The sequence below is a fragment of the Poromitra crassiceps genome, assembly GCF_964638095.1.
Source record: "Poromitra crassiceps genome assembly, chromosome: 3".
NCBI lineage: Eukaryota > Metazoa > Chordata > Actinopteri > Beryciformes > Melamphaidae > Poromitra > Poromitra crassiceps.
This window is the reverse complement of record NC_139625.1, coordinates 21,449,091-21,468,585: the sequence shown is the minus strand read 5'-3', so window position 1 is coordinate 21,468,585 and position 19,495 is coordinate 21,449,091. Positions and strand designations below refer to the sequence as shown.

The window sequence follows — 19,495 nt, the reverse complement described above, 5'->3', positions numbered from 1 at the left end:
AAGCACCGTGCCGTCATCTTTTAGCCTACCTCATGGTATAAAGTAGTGTGACGTCATCTTTTAGCCTACCTCATGGTATAAAGCAGCGTGACATCATCTTTTAGCCTACCTCATGGTATAAAGCACCGTGCCGTCATCTTTTAGTCTACCTCATGGTATAAAGCAGGGTGCCGTCATCTTTTAGCCTACCTCATATAAAGCAGGGTGCCATCATCTTTTAGTCTACCTCATGGTATAAAGCAGCGTGACATCATCTTTTAGCCTACCTCATGGTATAAAGCAGGGTGCCGTCATCTTTTAGTCTACCTCATGGTATAAAGCAGCGTGACGTCATCTTTTAGTCTACCTCATGGTATAAAGCAGTGTGACGTCATCTTTTAGCCTACCTCATGGTATAAAGCACCGTGCCGTCATCTTTTAGCCTACCTCATGGTATAAAGCAGCGTGCCGTCATCTTTTAGCCTACCTCATGGTATAAAGCACCGTGCCGTCATCTTTTAGCCTACCTCATGGTATAAAGTAGTGTGACGTCATCTTTTAGCCTACCTCATGGTATAAAGCAGCGTGACATCATCTTTTAGCCTACCTCATGGTATAAAGCACCGTGCCGTCATCTTTTAGTCTACCTCATGGTATAAAGCAGCGTGACATCATCTTTTAGCCTACCTCATGGTATAAAGCACCGTGCCGTCATCTTTTAGTCTACCTCATGGTATAAAGCAGGGTGCCGTCATCTTTTAGCCTACCTCATGGTATAAAGTACCGTGCCGTCATCTTTTAGCCTACCTCATGGTATAAAGCACCGTGCCGTCATCTTTTAGCCTACCTCATGGTATAAAGCACCGTGCCGTCATCTTTTAGTCTACCTCATGGTATAAAGCAGGGTGCCGTCATCTTTTAGTCTACCTCATGGTATAAAGCAGCGTGACGTCATCTTTTAGCCTACCTCATGGTATAAAGCAGCGTGACGTCATCTTTTAGCTTACCTCATGGTATAAAGCAGGGTGCCGTCGTCTTTTAGCCGCAGCAGCTTGTTGGGCGTGGTCATGTTGTGGGCGATGGACTTCTTGCCGTTGAGGAAGAAGGTATCGGGGGTCCAGATGTTGCTAGCCAGCAGGTTGTTTAGTGGCAGCATCTGCATGGGCCCTTTGAAATACAGACGCTCGTCCTTCCAGCTTTGGCGGAAAAACACGTCAATGGTATATTCCTGAGGCGGGCAGAAAGGGAAAGAGTCTGTTGCTTTAATAGGATACACAGTAACTATCATACCTGCCAACACCCCCGATTTCCACTGGAGTCTCCCTATTTTTAACCCTTTCTCCGCTGTGCTCCCGATTGGTAATTTATCCTGTTAATCTCCCGATTTCATACTGATACAAATCAAATGGCTGTAACAGGCTGAGCACAGAGGCACATAGTGTATCCTGAATAATACGGCTGTTAGCGGGCTGAGCACAGAGGCACATAGTGTATCCTGTAGAATAATATGGCTGTTAGCAGGCTGAGCACAGAGGCACATAGTGTATCCTGTAGAATAATATGGCTGTTAGCAGGCTGAGCACAGAGGCACATAGTGTATCCTGTAGAATAATATGGCTGTTAGCAGGCTGAGCACAGAGGCACATAGTGTATCCTGTAGAATAATATGGCTGTTAGCAGGCTGAGCACAGAGGCACATAGTGTATCCTGTAGAATAATATGGCTGTTAGCAGGCTGAGCACAGAGGCACATAGTGTATCCTGTAGAATAATATGGCTGTTAGCAGGCTGACATAGAAGCTTTTATGAACCACAAAGCCATTCCAGCTCCATGGCACATTTCATTAATCTGCCATGTGCCCTTGTCAATACCTTTCCTGAGCCAATTAGGCCAGTGGTAGGTTTGGTCATTGCTGTGTCAAAGTGTGCCAAGTTATGGCAGGGCATAATCTAAGATTTAATGAAAGAAGAGATTGAACGCCTCTCTCCCTCCAGGTGGAACCTTATGGTTCATACGGCCATGAATTAATAAGGGGAGGAGTCGTTTGGAACCAATGGGAATGGGCCAGTCACATTGCATTAAACCTCCAATGTTTAAAGCACACTAAGTCGTCTACCTTCATTTAATCTCGGTCACTAATACCTGCCCCAACTGCACCCGTCTCCAAAGACGTCTATGTGCTTCCAGGTTACAACCAGCTCCGTCTCTCTTCATGTCTGTTAACGTCACAATGTTATTAATGGTATGCCAGGAAGTGTTTAGATGCAGACAATCTAAAAATACCTAGACGAGTGTGAAGCGGCTGCATGTCCTGCAGGGGTGTTTGATCAGCTTAACCTGTCTCTCTCTCTCTCTCTCTCTCTCTCTCTCTCTCTCTCTCTCTCTCTCTCTCTCTCTCTCTCTCTCTCTCTCTCTCTCTCTCTCTCTCTCTCTCTGTGTCTATGGTGTTTGCGGCTGATGGACTCACCATCTCCGTGTCGGAAACCGGGCCGAAGCTCGTGACATAAATATCCGTCTTGATCTCCGTGACATTCTCTGTTGAGAGAGCAGAGTTGAGGATGGTTGAGGCATGAGGAGGCAGAGAAAAGGCATAAATAGCAGTGCAATTACAACAGGGTTTCAACTGAGGTTAGACCAATAGGGCTGGGGCGTGTGACGTAAGCGCGGGTGAGGAGGATCGCTTGCCAGCGCAATGCATTGTGGTCCAGTAGGACAATCGCGGGTCTGGGGAGGCTGCCACACCAAATTCCATTCATCTGGCAACTAAATGTGGCCCTGTCTATCGGTAAATCGAATACCGCCAGAACATAATTTAGAAACCTTACGAATTGTTAGACGCCACTCTCCATTTCGGCAAACATATTATCTCCCAAGAAGCACTTTGTGAATGTCAAATCTCATGTTTGGAAGTGGTTCACTCTGGTGCTGAATTACAGCCCTCTGACTGTGTATTTTGCGGGTAGAGCACTGTGAGAATCACCAGCTAAACATTTTAATATATTTGGAATGTGTGCTTCTTATTGGACTATGTGTATGCCGAATTAGAGACATGCTTACAAGTATTCATAAAATGTTCATGTTTCCATAAAAAGTCTCAACTTAAGTCGCCGACTTCAAAAGCCTCGACTCGACTCGTCGCCTCGAGTCGTTCATTCTTCATTCCGAGTCTCGAAAGAGACAAAGGTAGCGGGCTCCGCTAAACTGGCCGTACGCTACATACACATTAGCAATCACAATAAAACAGTAGCCTACCTACCTCCCGCACAATGTTATCTGAAATATTGTGTAGTTGCCAATACCGAGCCCTTATTCAAATGCCAGGCAGACAGCGGGCGCTAACTAGGTCACATAAGGACATGAGTGACATTACTGAAGATGGATAAAATTACTATTTTTCGATGTATCTTGGGCAATCTATGGCCGGCAAAGCTGTAATATATTCTCATGTCATGCTGACTTTGGGCCATTTATAAATGAAATGATTTCTGTTTTTTTTGTTTTTGTTTTTACCGCTATTTTACATTGAAGTTAACAGCGAGTGGCACTAGTGTACAGGAGTAGATCCTATTTACCCACAATGCCTTGCGTTGCTCACCCAGATGTGACGTAGTTGCCCCAGCTCTATATATCAGGATGATACTGGGCTCAAAGTAATGAACAGGAATATAGACAGCCAAAGTGAACGTCACTTCCCACATTTCTCTGGGCACCAGCGTCTGAAAAAATATGAATGGTGGTGAACACAGTGATACGCTACCTTTGAATTGTCCTATGGGAGTACACATGTCATGTTTGTCAATGTAAAAGATAACTCTGCAAGTCGAGAAAGTCACAGTTTGTGGTCAAACTGTGGCACTATAAGTTACAGATCAGAAAGACTACGCACAACCAGTCGCATAAGTGACGTCTCTCCCGCCAGTCCATTGTTGTTGATGGTGTGACGTATAATGTGCGACACGAGATGTAGTTGATTCACAAAACTAAACCTTACGTTTCAATTTCAGGACAAACTGTGACTTTCTTGACATAGTTATCTTTTAAATTGACAAAATTGAACATGTGTGCCCCGTGGCACAATTCAAACGGGATCAAAAAACCATAGTCTCTCGTCGTTCACCGCCATTCCTATTCCTTCAGACGCTGGTGCCCAGAGAAAGGCAGGAAGTGACGTTCACTTTGGCTCTCTATGCAGTCAGTGCCATCCATTTTTGTTATGCCACTATACCCGGCTTGGGAAAGACTGAATATGTGGATTATCGGCACAAAATATCAGCATCATCAATACAAAAACACCGGTATCAACGTCAGCCTTCCAAAAAACCCGGTTTAACCCTGTTATCAATCACAGCTCACTCAGTATTCATATAAATCCACATAGTTTCAGCATTTCTTTTACAATGCATTGCTTCTGAGGATAATGCGAAAGGTTGGGCAATATATTGTCCGCCATTTGCACCGGCAAAACCACCCGATCAATCACTTATCGCATATCAATTTGATCGTGGCGAGCCCGAGTCAGCCGGCCGCGCTGCGGAGAGCGGCATGGTGAATGAAGGCCTGAATGTTTTTCTGCTATGTATTTATAGGCCTCTTGTCGAGCGGTAGCCACGGTTACCAGGAAGTGACAGCAGCCTTTTTGCCATCGCACAACAACATCAGGCACTCAGTATGAAGAAGCCCGGCCTGTTCTCATTATGGGAAAGTACATTGAAAAGCAAGTGAAATGAGGAGGCTAATGTAACGGGTCCAAAATGAAGAGGCGGCGTCAGGTCATTGGAATAGATGGAGTCCTGTAAGTGCCACAGCATTAGAGGAAGGGAGACGGAGAAGAAAGACAAGCGAGACAGAGAGAGGGTGAGCCATTCCTTTCAACAGCATCTCTTTAGAGGGAGCACAGAAATCTCCATCTCTGAAGAGCAATCTGTGCGCTCTCAAGGCTATCTCCCGTTGTCGGGGGTGAAGAGCATGAAGAGAAATACCACAGTATATTGAATTCAGGCTGTTTGGAGACGGCTTGATTGATTCACTCTTTCCACCATGGAGGCGTACAAGAAAAGGCACGTATGCCACGTAATGCATGCAGTGCACAGAGGCTCTGTATGAGATGTCTGACAACAACACGTGTGCCTTCACCTCAGCCGACATGGCGGGAGAAAACTCCACATCTGCTCGTGCCGTTTTCTCCCTCCGTGTGTCTGTCAGTCTGTCAGCGTCTCCTATGAATTAGTGCGTGAAATTGTGGCGGGAAGGCGGGCTTCCCACAGTAGGGCAGCGCGTCCGGATCAGGAGGGTTACAGGCTAGCCTAGCATGCCGCGAGGCTCCACTGTGCATCATTATCATGTTAGAATGTGAGAGCACCGTCTTGTTCTTTTAAATTAGCAGGCTCTGAATGCCGCATTTACAATGCTAAAATGGTAGATTAGAATAGAAAAACATGAAATTATCATGATTTGAAAGCAAGATTACAATAGAGCAAGTGGTTCTCAATGCGGGGTCCGGGGACCACCAGGGGTCCTTGAGGGACTTACACGGGGTCCCCAGCAAATAGTATTAAACTTCAGCATTAATTTACAGTTTCTCTGGCATCTCTCTACCTACAGTACAGTAATGGGATTCTGGACAAAATCATATCTAACAATAAAAATAATATTCTCAGATTTGATACTAAGGCTCTAATGTGTACTAAAGTAGGGCTCCTTGATATGAAAAGGGTTGGGAATGACTGCAATAGAGTTTCAGTGTAGAATGCTAGAAATGGAGCGATTATGCTGCTGTAATAGCAGATTAGAAGTTAGAATACATCCACCAGATTACTCAAAGTGAGTACCATAATCCTATTGTTCAAGTTATTCTCATGAGCCTGATCCTTGTCACATCATCTTAAAAGGTTCCCTGTCATTTGATCACAGGCCAGGTTCCCCAGCCCCCGGCTAACCTCCTAGGCCCGGCCGCAGCCTGTTGTCATAACCGTCAAGCAGCCCGTCCAGGATCTTGGTATACACTGTACTGTTGTCGATGCACGCTGCCTCCTTCTGAGACTCCGAGGCAGACTGGCAGAGACTGGGAGAGGAGAGGAGAGAGGAGGGGAGGGGAGGGGAGAGAGGATGAGGGGAGGAGAGGAGAGCAGGGCAGAGGAGAAGAGAGAAGGAGGAGAGGAGAAGAGAGGAGAGGAAAGAAGGGGAGAGGAGCGAAGGGGAGAAGAGGAGAGGAGGGGAGAGGAGAGGAGGAGAGTAGAGGAGAAGAGAGGAGCGGAGGAGAGGAGGGGAGGAGAGGAAATAAGAGGAGAGGAGCAGAGGAGCAGAGGAGAGGAGGGGGGATAAGAGGAGAAGAGAGGAGCGGAGGAGGGGAGGGGAGGGAAGAGGAGCAGAGGGGAGAGAAGGAGGAGAGGAGAAGAGAGGAGAGGAAAGAAGGGGAGAGGAGCGAAGGGGAGAAGAGGAGAGGAGGGGAGAGGAGAGGAGGAGAGCAGAGGAGAAGAGAGGAGTGGAGGAGAGGAGAGGAGGGGAGGAGAGGAAATAAGAGGAGAGGAGCAGAGGAGCAGAGGAGAGGAGGGGGAATAAGAGGAGAAGAGAGGAGCGGAGGAGGGGAGGGGAGAGAAGGGGAGGGGAGAGGAGAGGAGGGGAGAGGAGAGGAGAGGAGAGGAGGGGAGGGGAGGGGAGAGGAGAGAAGGGGAGGAGAGGAGAGGAGAGGAGGGGAGAGGAGGGGAGAGGAGAGGAGAGGAGAGGAGAGGAGAGGAGAGGAGAGGAGAGGAGAGGAGAGGAGAGGAGAGGAGAGAAGAGAAGAGGAGAGAAGAGAAGGGGAGGAGAGGAGAGAAGGGGAGAGATGGAGAGGAGCGGAGGGGATGAGAGGTGGGGAGAGGAGATGAGAGGAGGAGAGTAGAGTAGAGCTCAGTGGTTAACAGCAATGGATGACTATGAGGAGAAAGGACAGTGAGTTAGGATGTCAAAATGACATGTTTGTTTTGATTAATTAGCTCCCTGCATTAATGACACGGCTGTTGTGATTAATTATTGAACGCAAGTACTGATTACAACTACCAGTAGACATCATTAAAGCGGTGATATGCAATCCAAATAGAAATAAATGGCTAGCAGCCCTGCCAGATGTGGCATGAAGCAAGACAGTCTCTCAGGCTGCAAGAAAATGAGGAAGAATAGCTATTGTCTGTAATTTGGATCAAACAGAGTATAAACACACAGAGGACAGAGATCAAGGTTATAGGCTGGATTTGACCATGTGCCACCAAATCGCCAAAATACAATGTCAGCATTGTACGTTTCGTTGAAACAAAACATCTGCCTTTTACATTTCTAAAACGTGGTATTTTATGTTTCTGCAAACCTACAATCTCAACGTAAATTTGAACCAAACCGGCAGTTAATTTGAAAACCTCGCTGCCTTTCCAACGTTAAACGCAAATAAAACTTAAGAACATTGGTTATGTTTAGTAAAACAACTTGGGTAAGGATAGGATTCTGGTTTGGGTTATGCTTAAATAACAAAAACTTTAAATGTCACTTATCCACCTTTCTTCTAGCTGCCATGATGCCTTATGTGAAATATGGGTGCTTCTTCCGGTGTAATCCCCCCAGCCCCATCCCCCCATTACGTTGCTGACACAGACACAACTTAGCCCGTCTGTAAACAACCGCTGCAGGCGAACGGAGAAAATCACGTCTAGCTTGACAAAAATCTCGTCGATAAATACCCCGTGTTGTTCAAAGAGCAACAGAAATAGTGGATGTGATGGATAAAATTAGTACAAGCAACTTTTCTTTCCAGCGTCAGAGTTTTAACGAGGAAATGCGCCAGCTGCAACAATCAGTCACCTTCTAGACCGGACCTTGCACCCATAATTATTTTGCAGCAGGGCATTCAGAAATAAGGTGGATAGTTGAAATGTAGACATTGGACATGCTGGGATCGAACACGGCTCTCCGGTATGAAAGGCAAATGTTTACGCCCTCCATCCACCCCCTTCACAACGCCCCTGACTGGCCACGGCGCTCTTTCAATAGCAGGCCCTATATGACTTGTACAGTATAACGTTGATATACACGTATCTGGAAATGTGATATGCTACTGGATGCACCAATATGGACATTTTTGGCTGATACCGATAACGATATCAACATTGCTGTTATGGCGATAACCGATAACCGATAATTACCGATGTCGATATGATCTGTATAAAAACACATTTCTATAATAATCAAATGTTGTACATTCTGAAAAACACATGTTGTAAACACTGAATTTGAAAAAGTCATGCATTTCTTTCTTTCCAAAACATTTGGAAAAGCCCATAAATCGTAGATTTACCACATTGTTTCCTCTCAATATGAACGTTTTCGCCGATACGGATAACTGATATTAACATTGCAACATCGGACCAATGCCGATATGTTAAAAAATGACTAACATCAGCCGATAGGATATGATTGCCGATATATCGTGCATCCCCTATATGCAACGTTCAGAAATGTGATATTCTACGTTTTCATGGATTGCAGAAAAGTATGATGCTGACATTTCATTCTGGCAAGTCGACCATGGCTGACACGTGACATTGCTGACATGTGACATGGCTGACACGTGACATTGCCAGAAGGTGGTGTGAGCTGTACGGAAATGAGAACGGGTTATTCCAGTGATTTACTGACAGTAGTGCCAAGGTTTTTTTTTCTTCCTTTCTTCCGTTTTAGTGCGGGACCGCCACTTAAAGCTACCAGACCGCTACTCGGATATGTGATCAATCACCGAGAGAAGGCCGAGTTGGCAGCGATCCCGAACAAAAATATACCCGAGTTTAACTCCAACATAGGATATCCAGCATATGGAATTGATTTCCGTAGCAATTGGGACAATCAATCACCCACTCTGACAACATGATTGCTGTTGTGAAAATTAAACTCATTGAACATTATTAAGGCATTGGCAATTTTAAGAGCCTTGCTTTCAGAATGAGAGTAACATTTTGAGAATACTTGTATAATCATATATAATATACATATATATATATATTCCTCTCACCAATTGAGCAATGAACTTTAAGTAGCTATTTGTAGTGGTTAAATAATCATGGAATGGAACTTTTCATTTGTTTCTATTACTTTAGAGGGGGGATTTTCTAATAGCAATGTTTGAATCAGTGTTCAAAATGTATTCACCAACTGTTTTATGCATGTTTGGCTGACAATAAAATACCTACCTATCTTGGCATCCACACAGGGCGGCCAGGAGAGAGAGGACGAGCCATGCCATGACTGAAACGCTGCTCACTTTATTGTGTAGAGCTATAACACACAGGGAGACGCAGGCACACACGCATACACACACACACACACACACACACACACACACACACACACACACAAACACACGCACGCACGCACACGCACACACACACACACACACACACACACACACACACACACACACACACACACACACACACACACACACACACACACACACATGCAGAAAACAAACAAAAAATGTCACCACTGCCAAAAACTACCATCATCTTCACCATCAAGTAGGCTATCGAGACATTCTCATCATCATCGTCATCATTTTCTCCCCCCACCATAGCCGCCACAGAGACAATATGTTGTTCAACCAACCTTCACCTGACAAACACAATGAACCAGGTGGGCTAGTAAGGCCAACTCGCACAGAGAAAGTCTTCAGCCCATTACTACAGGCTAAGCCATGGGACGATCTCTGCTCAACGAGGCTTCAGATCTGCAACTCTTTGACATCCACATCTCCACGTCTCTCCTGGATCAATAACGCTGCTGGCTGTTTTACATCAGGCCCCCATGCACGAATAAAACCGACAGTTTCCTGCAACACCGTCCCTATTGTGCTTCCACTGCGTATTGCCATTGAGCCGGCTGTACACCCCCCCCCCCAGCCCCCACCCTCACCCCTGTGTACCTCTCTCTCCCTCTCTCTATCTCTCTGTGTGTAGCCTACCTATCTCTCTCTCTCTCTCTCTCTCTCTCTCTCAAAAATGAATGTCTGAAAAAAAGACTAGTGAGAAATGAGGGCTCACCTGAATGCAGATCCATCATGAGGGGATTTTTTGGTGTTGTTTCTCCAATCAGCAGCGGGGGGTCGGTATAGAGAGGCTATTGGAGGATCACACGCAACCTATCAATAAACTAATCCCGCGGTGGTCGGCTCTCTCTCTCTCTCTCTCTCTCTCTCCTCCCTTCAGCTTCTCTACCATGAGCCGATCCAGTGTTGCTCTCTCTCTTTCTCTCTCTCTCTCTCTCTCTCTCCCCTCCTCTGTCTTGCGCTGTCTGTCTGTCTGTCTCTCTCTCTCTGGTCTCGTCCTTTATCGGCTGTAGGCTACAGCGCGTCTCCGGCGTCGGGCCCCCTCGTCTCGTTCTCTCCAGATGTGCAGAGCGGCCGCTGCTGGCTAGCGCCTCGCGCGTGTCATCAGGCAGGGCTCGCGCACAGTCAGCCCGCTGTCTGTCTGCCGCCTCCCGCACGCGCCTCCTGCCGCCCGGGTTGCAAGACCACAGAGTGAAGTGCGGCAACGGCGGCTAAGCATTTTATAATGGCTTCTCCCCCATTGGCGGTTTGGGGAGGAGGGAGGAGAAGGAGGAAGGGGGAGGCGCATGCATGGAGCAATGCAAAAGCGCTGCCTATAGAATATCTAGTCTACATTATTAATGCAATAAAAAGTGAAGACAAAATACAGTATAGGCTATTAGCATACCTGCAAACACTACCGATTTTCGTGGGAATTCCCCCTATTTTTAACCCTTTCTCCGGTTAGGCTATACTATAAGGCTGTAGCGGGCTCAGTTTTAAAGAGTGAAGTTTCTGCTAGCATATGAATGACCTAAGACATTCATTATGCTCGGTTCGCCTCTCGGACAAATTGCGCGTTGCCAATAACAAGCAACTTCTCCTCAATAAATTCTCAATAAAAAAATATCCTGACTATTGCCATAAGAGGGTACCCGAGTTCCACGCTTCATCGACGGAAATTAGTGTCTGTATTGTCTTTATTGAAGTCCCCTGAAACGTCATCAGTGGTTCAGAGTCAGAGCAGGGTCAGAGCAGATTTCAGCACCACGCCGGTGTGGACAGCTCCCACCCTCCCGCACTGCCCGCACAGCACAGCACAGTGCTTACAACTGGACAAGTGTCACTGACCGATATCTGTGTGTGTGTGTGTGTGTGTGTGTGTGTGTGTGTGTGTGTGTGTGTGTGTGTGTGTGTGTGTGTGTGTGTGTGTGTGTGCGTGTGTGCGTGCGTGCGCGTGCGTGCGAGAGAGAGAGACTCCCAGAGGAGGACATCGACGGTTTCAATATTCGCCCTGTAGGCTATGGACTGTTGCCACGGGAAGGGGGTAGGGGGGCAAGAGAAAATGGTCCAATTGTCTCACATGACATGATAAGTCAGAGAGGGTGAAGCCAGTAAAACTCGATTTAACCGACCTTATTTAGCATAATACACGCAGCTATATTTTATATTGTTAGATTTTGTCCAGAATCCCATTACTGTAGCCATCCATAATAGGCTAACAGTGAAACTATGACCAGGCAAAATTAATATTTTTTTTCCAATATTTTATTTTAAATTTTTGAGAACAATGCACAAACAAGACTTAAACGAACACGCTCAGACACAGGAAAAGAAAAAAACAGACATATTTCAATATTACAACATTACCAGCCGCATAAAGTGCTTAATGTGCTTGTGGGAGATATAGTGCCTGGGGTCCCACACAGGTGGACCCTGAGAAGCCAGCCAGGCACGTCACCCGTCACCCCTAACCTCATCGAGGTAGGTTAGAAACGGGTCCCAAATGGTGGAAAACTTTTTAAGTGAATTGGTTCTGAATTGGTTTAGTCTCTCCATCCGTATAACAGAGGTCATGTCCGTCAACCACAGTTGGAAAGAAGGTGAAGAGGAGGACTTCCATTCCTTCATAATGAGTTTTTTTGGCAACAGTTGTTCCCATGTGTCATAGACTGTTGCACAGCTGTAGGGAAGTTCAAAGAGGACTCAGAGCAGCCGAAGATGGCAAGTTCTGCCTCCGGCTGAAGGGTTATTTTGTAGGCCTTAGAGTAGCCTACCAGTCAAATATTTTGGCCCGGAACCCCGTTAGTGAAGGGGAGAACCAGAAGGCATGAGATAGTGTGCCCTCTGACCCCTGCCACCTGTCACACAGTGAAGGGAAGATCCTGTGTAATTTATGGTTGGAAAAGTGAAGACGGTAGCCTACATGACTTTAAATTGGATCACCTGGTGTCTACTATTAACTGAGCAGAGTTGTACCACAGAGAGACTCCTTTCCCATAAGATAAATCAATACCAAGTTCCCCCTGCCACGCTTCTCTAATCCTCTCAGTAGAGTCCGTGTTGTAGTTGTCAAACAGACATACAAATATGGAGATGAGATGCCTGGAGTGAGGAGGGCTCAGCAAAACATTGAAAAAAGCATGTTCATTTGGGAGCGCTTCAAAGGTATGAATCTGGGAGCGAACATAATTTCTGACTTGCAGGTATCTGGTGCGTGCCGGGCGACTCAAACTTCCTCTTCAGAGAAATGGTCATCTATGCATAGGTCTCTGATGGAAACCAGCCCCTTCTCACTCCAAGCATGGTAGTTTTTGCCTGACCATGGAGCAAAAAATTAGTGATTGAAACATATTGGCGTGTGGACAGAAACATCTGGTAGACTCAAAACAATCCTAACCTGGTTTAGAATTCTGACAGTTTTTATGCAAATGCATTGTTAATGGTATTATTTTTATGCAAATTTATTGTTTAACTTCTTGTAGCCTAAGCCAAATTAAATTATGGTGAAGTTTGACAATTCGTATTGGCTAAATGTTTGCTGGGGAGCCAAAACCCATTGGTAGCTAAGTCGTGCCAAATTGATGAAAAGGCCTATAGGAAAGGGTCATTTGAGGGAAGAAAACGTACTTTTCCAACAATATAGCCTATAATTGATTTTGGTTTTTACTAGCTTTTACTAGGTAGTATTGGCTTTTACTAGCTAATACTTTATGGAGATTGCCAAATAGAGATCATGGTTTACCTACCGTTTAATTTACTTTGACATCGCTGTTTTATAGCCTATAATGTTGGCTAAAAATCATAAGAAGAACGCATGAACTTTATGAAAATGAAAATTGTCTGTCATTCGTGTTTCAGGAACGCTGTGGACGGAAACAAGAAGCTGTTCGCTATCTATGACACAAGGTAGGCCTCCTTACCCCCCCCCCCATCACTCACACACACACACACACACACACACACACACACACACACACACACACACACACACACACACACACACTCACACTCACACACACACACACACACACACACACACACACACACACACACACACACACACACACACACACTCACACACACACACACACACACACACACACACACACACACACACACACACACACACACACACACACACGCACGCACACTCTCTCTCTCTCTCTCTCTCTCTCAAGTCTATTAACGGGGTTGCCCAATTAGCCATTACATATGCCGAGGGGCGCGTGCGCACACACATTTATCAACGGGATTTCCAATATTTCGAGACACACAAACTGAATAATGTAGGCTATGGTAGAAAGTCAAAATTTTAGATTAGTGGGGCAAAGTCATAATAGATTATTAACGGGCTAATCAATCACAACCATAATCGATTAGTAGGCTATAGGACTGATAAATTGTGAAGCCCTCCCCTGTCCCTTCCCCTGATATTATTCGGGTCCCGCCATTTTCATGGGAAACAGGGAAGGGGATTGGCGCAGATGGTGTGAGGAACACTGCAAAAAAATATATATATATATAGCCTATACAAATACACATTGACAAGTCACTATAGCCCCCCCTAGCCCCCCCACGTTAACCAAAAATCAGCTTTCACTCCAGCGTCAGCAGCAGATACCTATTGGATGTAGCCTATGAATATTTTTTGCAGTGCGCAAGTGTTCGGCTTCGTCCCTCTCATTTGAACGAGCGGATCCGATCACCAGCAGACAGCAGCATCTCGTACACCCTCATCAATATGCGCTCCAGCTCCTGAATGAGCGCCTCTCGCCCAGAGAGCCAAAGAAAAGCACCAGTGTTCATTACCGAGAGGTGATGTCAACCAATATCTCACAGCTGACTTGATCCCGAACAACCTGGCGACTTTCCGCAGCTGACTTTCTCCTTTCTTTGGCTGCTCAATGGATTTACTCTGATTGATACTCCGTCGTCTTGATTGTTGAGAGGCTATTTTCGTCCGTGTTGTTGTTGTAAACAACGAAAAAGGGGGATGTTGGTTTTGCAAAGAGCTCGTCAATTTCGCGTCTTTTCGGCACTGGTTGTCGGTTCAATTGTCTGTTGCGCGAAAAGGTGAGTCGTTTTTGTTGTTGTTGAAAAGCCAATGTTATCCGTGCGAATGAATAACATTGGTTACACAGACAACAAATCGATGTTTGTTGTTGTCATTTCAGCGTCAACGAACCGGGGAACATGTCGTTTGTGAAAGAGACGGTGGACAAACTACTCAAGGGGTACGATATTCGACTAAGACCCGACTTTGGAGGTATGTGTGCCGCGTATTTACCCCCCCATTTAAAGCTTCCCTCTTCCCATAGACAGCTTTATGTTTGGCGCCATTCATTGTGTTGTGGTCAGGTGCAGAGGTGTCAGTGGGCCCATACATAGATATCTGCTGTTTAACCGTTTCCAGGCGCCCCGGTTGCTGTTGGAATGAGCATAGACGTGGCGAGCATAGACATGGTGTCAGAAGTCAACATGGTGAGTGAACTTCCCACACCGTTTCTGTGTTTGCCCCATCACATAATGCATGTAGTCGAGCTCTCTCTGTCTGTGACTGTCTGTCTCTCTCTCCCTCTCTCTCTCCCTCTGTCTGTCTCTCTCTCCCTCTCTCTCTCCCTCTGTCTGTCTCTCTCTCCCTCTCTCTCTCCCTCTGTCTGTCTCTCTCTCCCTCTCTATCTCCCTCTGTCTGTCTCTCTCGGTCTCTCCCTCTGTCTGTCTGTGTGTCTATCTGTCGGTATCTGTGTGTGTCTCTCTGTCCATCTCTCTCTCTCTCTGTCTCCCTCTCTCTGTCTCCCTCTCTCTGTCTCCCTCCCTCTATCTGCCTGTCTGCTTTTAAATGCAGTGCTAATATGATAAATTACTAATTAGTATTGGCAATGGCACCAGTGCACATCCCTCATATTCCTTTGGCGTTCTGGGAAGTGCTGATGTTAATTCATTGTTGCATTTCAGGCCATTAAATGAGATAGTGAGGTGCATATGAGCTGCGAGCTGGGTTTCCTGTAAGCAATAAAACCGTCTGTATCCCATAGACTTGCAGTAGCCTACAATGTTACCTTGTGCATAGGAATCTCAGTCTGGGTGTAAAAAATAATAATAATACAAGTATGGCTACCAGTAGACCTACATGTTCCGAACATGTGCTGGTCTTAGGTCAGATGCATCAGCTGAGTAGCAGCTACAAAAGCATGGGCTACAACACTGTATTTTTAGACAGTCCAAATAAAATGCACAATCATTTACATACAGATTGCCAAACATGTTATGTGATAAAACCTGTCAGAACAAATGACAAGAGGTTAAAAGGTCTTAGACAATTTATTAACACTAAGGTAGACCCTCCAAATTACTCTAGCCTAAGTAATAATGCAACAAAGAACATTTAAAATTGTATTATCCTGTTGAAATCGCTAGCCCGAATCCAGCCTGAAGTCATTTTATTTTTCACTTCATCCTGCTTGTTAACCTTGCGAGCCGTGGCTGTGCGGGAAGGGGGGGGGGGTGTGTGTACAGCTATCAGGAACTCAGATTGGATTTGCTAATTTGTGAGCTGGATGCTGTCTGCCTGTGTTGTCATGTACCCATACCCACACAAGTCAAGTAACTTGAGGCTATTATAATAGGGCAGGATCTAGGCTGAACATTGAAATATCACTGGTCCAGACCCAAATAAAGATGTGCCTCTGCCAGGAATGACAAAATTGAAATGGCCATGTGCTCCACAAGCTGTTGTGAGTGAGTCAGAAATCAAGAATGCAAATGCTCTTCAAAATTAGCCTCAGTCAGGCTGTGTGTCCATATAGCATTTTATCCTCATCGTCAGAGCACTTTCCTCATTCAAAGCAACAGGAATCAGCCGCAAGGTGCACAAAAGGCCAGCGGCCACTCCAGAAAAGCACTGCATCAGAGCGGAGTGCTTTCAAAAGCTGAGAAATGTTCGACTTTACAGAAAAGCGCAGGGTGACGTGAACCGCATTTCCCACACTCCATAGCAACAACATTGTGGAGAAAGTCAAAGTGGCGATGGAGAAATAGGACGTTGTAGGCTAATCATTGAATGTACGTTAGCTACTACAGCGCTCATACAGGCAGTATGGATTCACGTTATACCGGACATGTATCCAATGCAGTTTCACTTTTAGGAATTCTCTAGAAACAACAAGGCAGAATAACGTCATTCTACTACCATCCAGGAAATGACACTGAACAGCCTCAGCCGGAGGCATTATGTTTTCGGGTTGTCCGTCCATCCGTCCGTCCCATGTTCGTTAAGGCCATATCTCAGGAACGCCTTGAGGAAATTTCTTCAAATTTGGCACAAACATCCACTTGGACTCAAGGATGAACTGATTCGATTTTGGTGGTCAAAGGTCAAAGTTCAAGGTCACTGTGACCTCACGTCCGTCCGTCCATCCGTTCCATTCTCGTGTATGCCTTGAGTGAGCTTCATGTGATTGTCATTGCGCCGTGTGACGAAGCTCCCTATGAGTGCCCTGTACGAAAATAGTCTCTAAGTAAAGACAGCATGTTTCTCACTGGAAATGATTCACTGGAATCATACATATCAGTATAGTGATAACTTCCATTTAGCCAAAATAAATACACTTAATATCTTCCTTCAAAGTCTTCACTACATATTTTATGAATCGGCACAGACACGGGATGTACTGTAGACTGCAACTTGACTTGTTGGTGTAGGCATACAACCGCCAGGCGGTTATTTGTACTTTTTCACTTGTTTTAAGAAAGAAAGAAAAAAGATTTCAAGACTCAGCAGCAGATTGAGTGACTTGTGCAGTGTTATGTGTGTGAAACCCAGGCTACATTCAAAGATTCCAGATAAACACCTCTTACACGTTTCATCTGTAGAGTCCACCATTACAACTGTATCAGAGATGACGGCTGGTGAACTCGTGTGTTATTTTTACCAGGGTGCAGTCGCCATAGCCATACGAGTCAAATTCAGGTCAGTCAGGAATGAAAGATACAGTCCTCTATCACGGTGTGCAGAAAATCATTTGCTACAAATCATGTCTGTTATTTATTGAGCAGTATCTACTTTAAGGGGGGGGGGTGTAGGGGGGGGTAGGTAATCCCCCCCCCCCCCCACCCTGTCCCATCACAAAAAAAAGAGAGAAAATAAATCATAATATTGTCTGAGGACAGAAGGATTGATAGGGTTATGGATCCATACCAGTGACTCAATCACACTGCTGAGATTTCAGAGTTTGAAAACTCCCTTTCCAGTTAGGGCTTAGTTGGCAATATATCGATATTATGTCGATATTGTGATATAAGACTAGACATCTAGATTTTGGATTTGGTAATACCCTGATATGGCATACGTGCATAAGTGTTCTCTTTTCCTGGTTTAAAGGCTGCATTACAGTAAATGTAATGCATGATGTAATTTACTGAACTTACAACTGTTCTAGCTATTCTATTATTTGCCTACCCACTTAGGGCCTGTGTCAAGTCAACCTAGCGTTTTTTCAGTTGTTTCCAATGAGGTGCGAGCGTATGCGTCCAGAGAAAGTGCGCTGCGCCCAGCGTCTATTTTCACAGCGCTCCGGCGTTTTTGGCCGTTTTCCCAGCGCTCCCAGCTGAAAATATTGTAACTTTTCAGAAAGACGCTGGTGTCGGGTGCTCCTTTTCAGGCAACTAATATGGAGAAACTATCACAATCGAGACAGAAAGGCTCAATTGTGGGAACAGATTGGCCAGACACTTAATATTTCTGGTGAGTGTTGAGCTAAATCACTGTATGTGTGTTGTTAGCTAATGTTAGCTGTCAGCTATCAAGCTAGCTACCGCACTGAGCTAACGTTACATTCAGACTGGTTCCTTGCATATTGTGCGCTGAGATCAGCGCTCCCCAGCGTACTTCCAGCGTTTAACGGTCAGAAAAAGACGCTAGATGGACACACGGCCTTAGGCAATATATCACATTACTGATGATTATTTATCAAAAATCTCATTGTTTAGATATTTTGTGAACGCACCAATAGTCATCCCTACAATATTATTGGTATTGGTATACAAATACCAATACTGTATATATTGTGTATCACCATTCAGCTTAATACTTAGATATGTGGGTTTCTTTCTGTTCATATTGCCCATAGCCCCAGCCCTTGGTAGTTTCAAGACACTTCAGTCAATACCAAGCCATCATACAGTAGCTCAAGGTTTGGGGGCTGTGCCAAAGACTTCCCACTGGTCTCTAGAGACGGATAAAGGTCAGAGATAAAATGAGCTCCCATAAGCCTTCCTTGTAGGCACTCCTCTTCTTTCCAAGGAGCCTAACATGACTGTAGTCTCCATGGAAGAGATGAAGGCAGCTGATCAACTAGGGAACCAGAGAGCACAGATCATATTCAAATGAGCTGACAATTAATTAGGTCTATACCTCATCCACAAATGCCCAGAGGGACTCTGTACAGATTCTGTACTTGTTAGAAATTTTCTGGGTGTTAGATAGTGTTGAAACCAAAACAAGACTGGTCAAGTTGTTTATATATTTTTTGCATTAATGTTGCATTTGGTGCATTTTTAGCATGGGGGCCTTCAGTGGGAAATTAATAGCGAAACTCCCTACTACAGTAGTTCCTGATAGTGATAGTGATGCTCTACCGGACAATGTTGTCCTAAACAACATAGCCGTGGTACATGCAGTTTTCTCTCTCCCTTTCGTTAAACTGCCAGATTGACCATGCAGTTTGATGTGATGGTCAGAAACAGAGAGAATGGCAGATAAGAAGAACAAGACCAAAACTAGAATAGCGAGTTCCTGAGCGAGCAAGCAAGCAAAAGTATTTCTTCCTGGCAGTTTTTACTGTGTGTGTGTGTGTGTGTGTGTGTGTGTGTGTGTGTGTGTGTGTGTGTGTGTGTGTGTGTGTGTGTGTGTGTGTGTGTGGGTGGGTGGGTGGGTGGGTGGGTGGGTGTGTATTATAGCCTATGTGTGTGAGATGTAGTTTTTTGCTACTGTCTGATCCTAAGCCCTCGTTCACACAGGACGCCAAACGTAAGCAGAACTGAAGCTTGAAGCAGGCACAAGCTGAACATACGCCTTACTGTTCACACAAGACGCCTTCTCTTTTCCTCTCAGCGCCTACTCTCGTGCCTTGAACCCGCCCACAACTACCATTGACTTCGGCACGGCGTCAGTGTGGCACGCGCGCGGGTGGT

General features: G+C 45.4%; 2 protein-coding genes across 3 annotated transcripts in view; one reads left to right on the top strand and one right to left on the bottom strand.

The window, feature by feature from the left end:
* The window catches only part of LOC310773796 (gamma-aminobutyric acid receptor subunit alpha-5-like), a gene marked incomplete at its 3' end in the record, with an annotated part of 41,240 nt that extends 31,981 nt beyond the window's left edge, over positions 1-9,259 (bottom strand). The window contains exons 1-4 of the mRNA XM_083633749.1: positions 9,189-9,259; positions 5,916-6,040; positions 2,447-2,514; positions 987-1,207 (exon numbers count right to left, since the gene is read on the bottom strand). Of these exons, the coding sequence (XP_083489875.1) occupies positions 987-1,207; positions 2,447-2,514; positions 5,916-6,040; positions 9,189-9,241 (467 nt within the window). The 5' untranslated portion in view covers positions 9,242-9,259. The remainder of the gene's footprint in view (positions 1-986; positions 1,208-2,446; positions 2,515-5,915; positions 6,041-9,188) is intronic.
* The window catches only part of LOC310773791 (gamma-aminobutyric acid receptor subunit beta-3-like), a gene marked incomplete at both ends in the record, with an annotated part of 125,488 nt that overhangs the window by 27,703 nt on the left and 78,290 nt on the right, over positions 1-19,495 (top strand). The window contains 3 exons of one of the 2 annotated variants that reach the window (XM_083633743.1): positions 13,163-13,210; positions 14,479-14,570; positions 14,718-14,785. In XM_083633743.1, coding sequence (XP_083489869.1) covers positions 13,163-13,210; positions 14,479-14,570; positions 14,718-14,785 — 208 coding nt within the window. Of the gene's footprint in view, positions 1-13,162; positions 13,211-14,464; positions 14,571-14,717; positions 14,786-19,495 lie in introns of those variants that run through there. The other variant, XM_083633744.1, reaches the window with a different exon arrangement.